We start from the raw sequence: 2,811 nt of genomic DNA, 5'->3' as shown, positions 1-2,811 counted from the left end.
CGCTTATTGGGCGCCAACGGGTCCAGGACCGCGTTCTGGGCGCTTATCGGCCTACTTGGGCGCTTACTGTGCCGGGAATGCAGCGGAGGGTTCCCGGCATCATATAGTTAGGCTGGACTCTGATGCCGGACCTTTTCTAGATAGAAACCAGACTCCTTCTGGACCATGACATCATTCTGACATCATAGGTAGGAGCTAGGCTCAGGCACTAGGCCATAGGCCGGTCAATTCTGGACCCTAGGCCCAGGGCAGGGCAGGGCCAGACTATGACATCATATATGACATCATAGAGCACATGATACTTAGTAATCCTTACCCAGCTAGGTACCAGGGGTCCATTACCGGTCCCTGGGGGGTTTTCCCTCATGTATATAAGGCAGCATCCTGGGGCACCCTGTCCCCCAGTTCTATTCACTTCGTTGTTGCGCTTAACAGCATTACCTCCCCATACTTAAGTGCTATTATCTCCCCCCCTCAATATCAAGCTATAAGGTGGGTTTGTAGGTTTTGTGATAGGCCCGCTGATTGACCGCCTTTTTTGGTGAGCTGATTATATTTACGTCCGCATAGAAGCCACTTACTACATGTATGTTTACAACGCCAATGCCACACAGAGTGCATTCATCTTCTCGCAAGTCTTGAGATCGCGCTACTGCAGCTTGCAATCCTGAACGTCTTGAGCGTTCCGATGGCGCTCGTGGTGGAGGTCGTCGTTATTGTCATCTGGGTGCTGATCTTCGTCCTTCGAGCCATCGCGTGGCTCGGTCACTTGCTCGCCTGATAAGTGCGCCATGTCTGAAACAACCTATCAGGACGGCTCGTTCGATAAAAGGACACACTTACTATTACTAGTCAGTGGCAAGATGCCACGGACCTTGCGCAAGTGAGCTGCGCCGAAACCTAGCTTTTGACTGGCTTGTTCTAAGCCCAAACCGCCAAGCTCAGACTCATGAGTCGCTCCTGCAGCAGCCGGAACACCGGGTCGTGCGGCTATAGCATACGATCGACTGCGGCGCGCAGCCGCTCCTCCTCCTCTTGTGCATCTACATTTGCACCGCCGAGCTGACGACACACGCGTACGACCTAGTCTGCAAGGTTCACAAGCTTTGTGCCAGCAGCACCAGGATCCAAGTTAATCTCCGCTTTCAGGAGCATCCGAGAGACTTGTGACATAAATGTGCGCCCATCGCCGTCGCCGGCTGCCTCTGAGTTGAGGCTTTCTGCATAGACGGACGGCAGGCGGACGAGGGATGTGGTGATGACGAGTACTTGCAGGTGAGAGGCAATACGACCAAGTTCGGCACACTGGAACCGTCCCGACGCGCGCTCATACATGACCACCCGACGCCTGCGTTTTGGGGCGAGCTGGCCTCAATGGCGCCCAGGCTGCGGGGCTTTGACATCACGCTGTACGCAATGCAGCGGGACGACATACCTGCGATGCGGGAGCGTTTCATAGAGAATCTGTGACGGGCGCGCTTCATGTGCCAACGTGGCGCTGACCGCTAGCTGCGCGATAAGCAAGAGCAAGTGTCTCCGACCCTCGTGTCATGCCTCTCGCTGTGACACGTCGCGTTGCAGGTATGCATGCACGCGCCGAGCCGGCTCTGCGGTCCAGCTACAGGCTCGACTACGCAAAGCCTGACATAGCGACATTCAGATCTTGCGGTGGCGGCCATTGTGGGCGGCGTCCCTTGCATACGCGTGCACATGGTGGATGTTTAATGTCCCCTTGGAACATTATAGAGCCAGTCCTGATATGCGTACTAGGGTCAGCCAAATATCATGCATGCCAGCAAGCATCGACTAACTAACCTATAACTGCAGAGCAGTAGACTTCTGAAGGAGCGAATATGAGGCCGAGGGGTCCCGGGTCGTCGGACGCCGTTGTGTAAGGACGAAGACTTCGGTAATGTGAAGACATCCAACGCCTTTTCAAGGGAGTCCCGATGAGTATTCCGCAGCGGATTGTGTACCGGGCGTCGTTGGTGCACGCACCTGAGACACATCGCAGCCGCGGTGAGGATGTGGAGCGGGATACTTCAATGTGGACGGGCCATTGAATTGATGACGGACAACAGAAACAAACGTTTGTGCGCATATGGCGTCGTTCGGTCAGAGCCATCCTGGTCTTGTCCAGCCTCGGTTTCGTCCTCTTCATGTCATTCCTCTGCATATGGCAGCTGCTGTAGCTCGGGCGTATATAGTGGCAGTGCAGCTGCGAAGCGAGCCCTGGGACGTGACTAAAATGCAGGTGTAGGTGTCAACATCGCCGAGGGGGTAGTGCTATGGAATCGCAGGTCTCCTCTTTGTATTCAGATTGTGTTGATGCGTCAGATGAGTGCCACGAGAAAGCGTGTCCATGATCCATCTTGTCGCGCGATTGGCCCTCTTCGCTCTGAGTCGTCTACGCTTCATTTACCTGAGCAGTGGAGTCGTCCTGGATTATTTTTGACGTCTAGACATTAGGTGGTTCGTTAAAGATATGACAATCTGCAAAGTTGTGCAATACTTACACGACATGTTATAGTACGCTGCGATCATGCCCAGATTGAGGGATGAGACGGCCATCTTTTCTTCTACGACGATGTTAATCAAGGCTGAATAACGAGAACCACACACTTACCGATCGCGATACATTTCGAGTTGACCAAGCCGTTCAATGTATTCGCAATCTTGCTTGCTGTTACATGAGGATGCAGCGACTGACGTTATCTTCCGTTGAATGGCAAACCCGGCCCGTCATTTGAAGGACATCCAATGCAGGATAATCGACATAGCGCCGCTTCTTCCCTTCATGAGACTGAACGC

The 2,811-nt window shown here is 53.6% G+C and overlaps 1 protein-coding gene across 1 annotated transcript; it reads right to left on the bottom strand.

Moving 5' to 3' along the window:
- Positions 1-1,083: 1,083 nt before the first annotated feature.
- On the bottom strand, positions 1,084-1,457 carry POSPLADRAFT_1063358 (hypothetical protein; the record flags this gene model as incomplete). The annotated part of the gene is made up of 2 exons (XM_024481642.1): positions 1,084-1,370; positions 1,436-1,457. 2 exons carry the CDS (start codon positions 1,455-1,457, stop codon positions 1,084-1,086), a joined length of 309 nt encoding a protein of 102 aa, XP_024332680.1.
- Positions 1,458-2,811: the final 1,354 nt, after the last annotated feature.

Source organism: Postia placenta, assembly GCF_002117355.1.
Source record: "Postia placenta MAD-698-R-SB12 unplaced genomic scaffold POSPLAscaffold_230, whole genome shotgun sequence".
Classification (NCBI taxonomy): domain Eukaryota; kingdom Fungi; phylum Basidiomycota; class Agaricomycetes; order Polyporales; family Adustoporiaceae; genus Rhodonia; species Rhodonia placenta.
The sequence above is the reverse complement of the archived record's forward strand: the minus strand, read 5'-3'. Positions and strand labels throughout refer to the sequence as shown.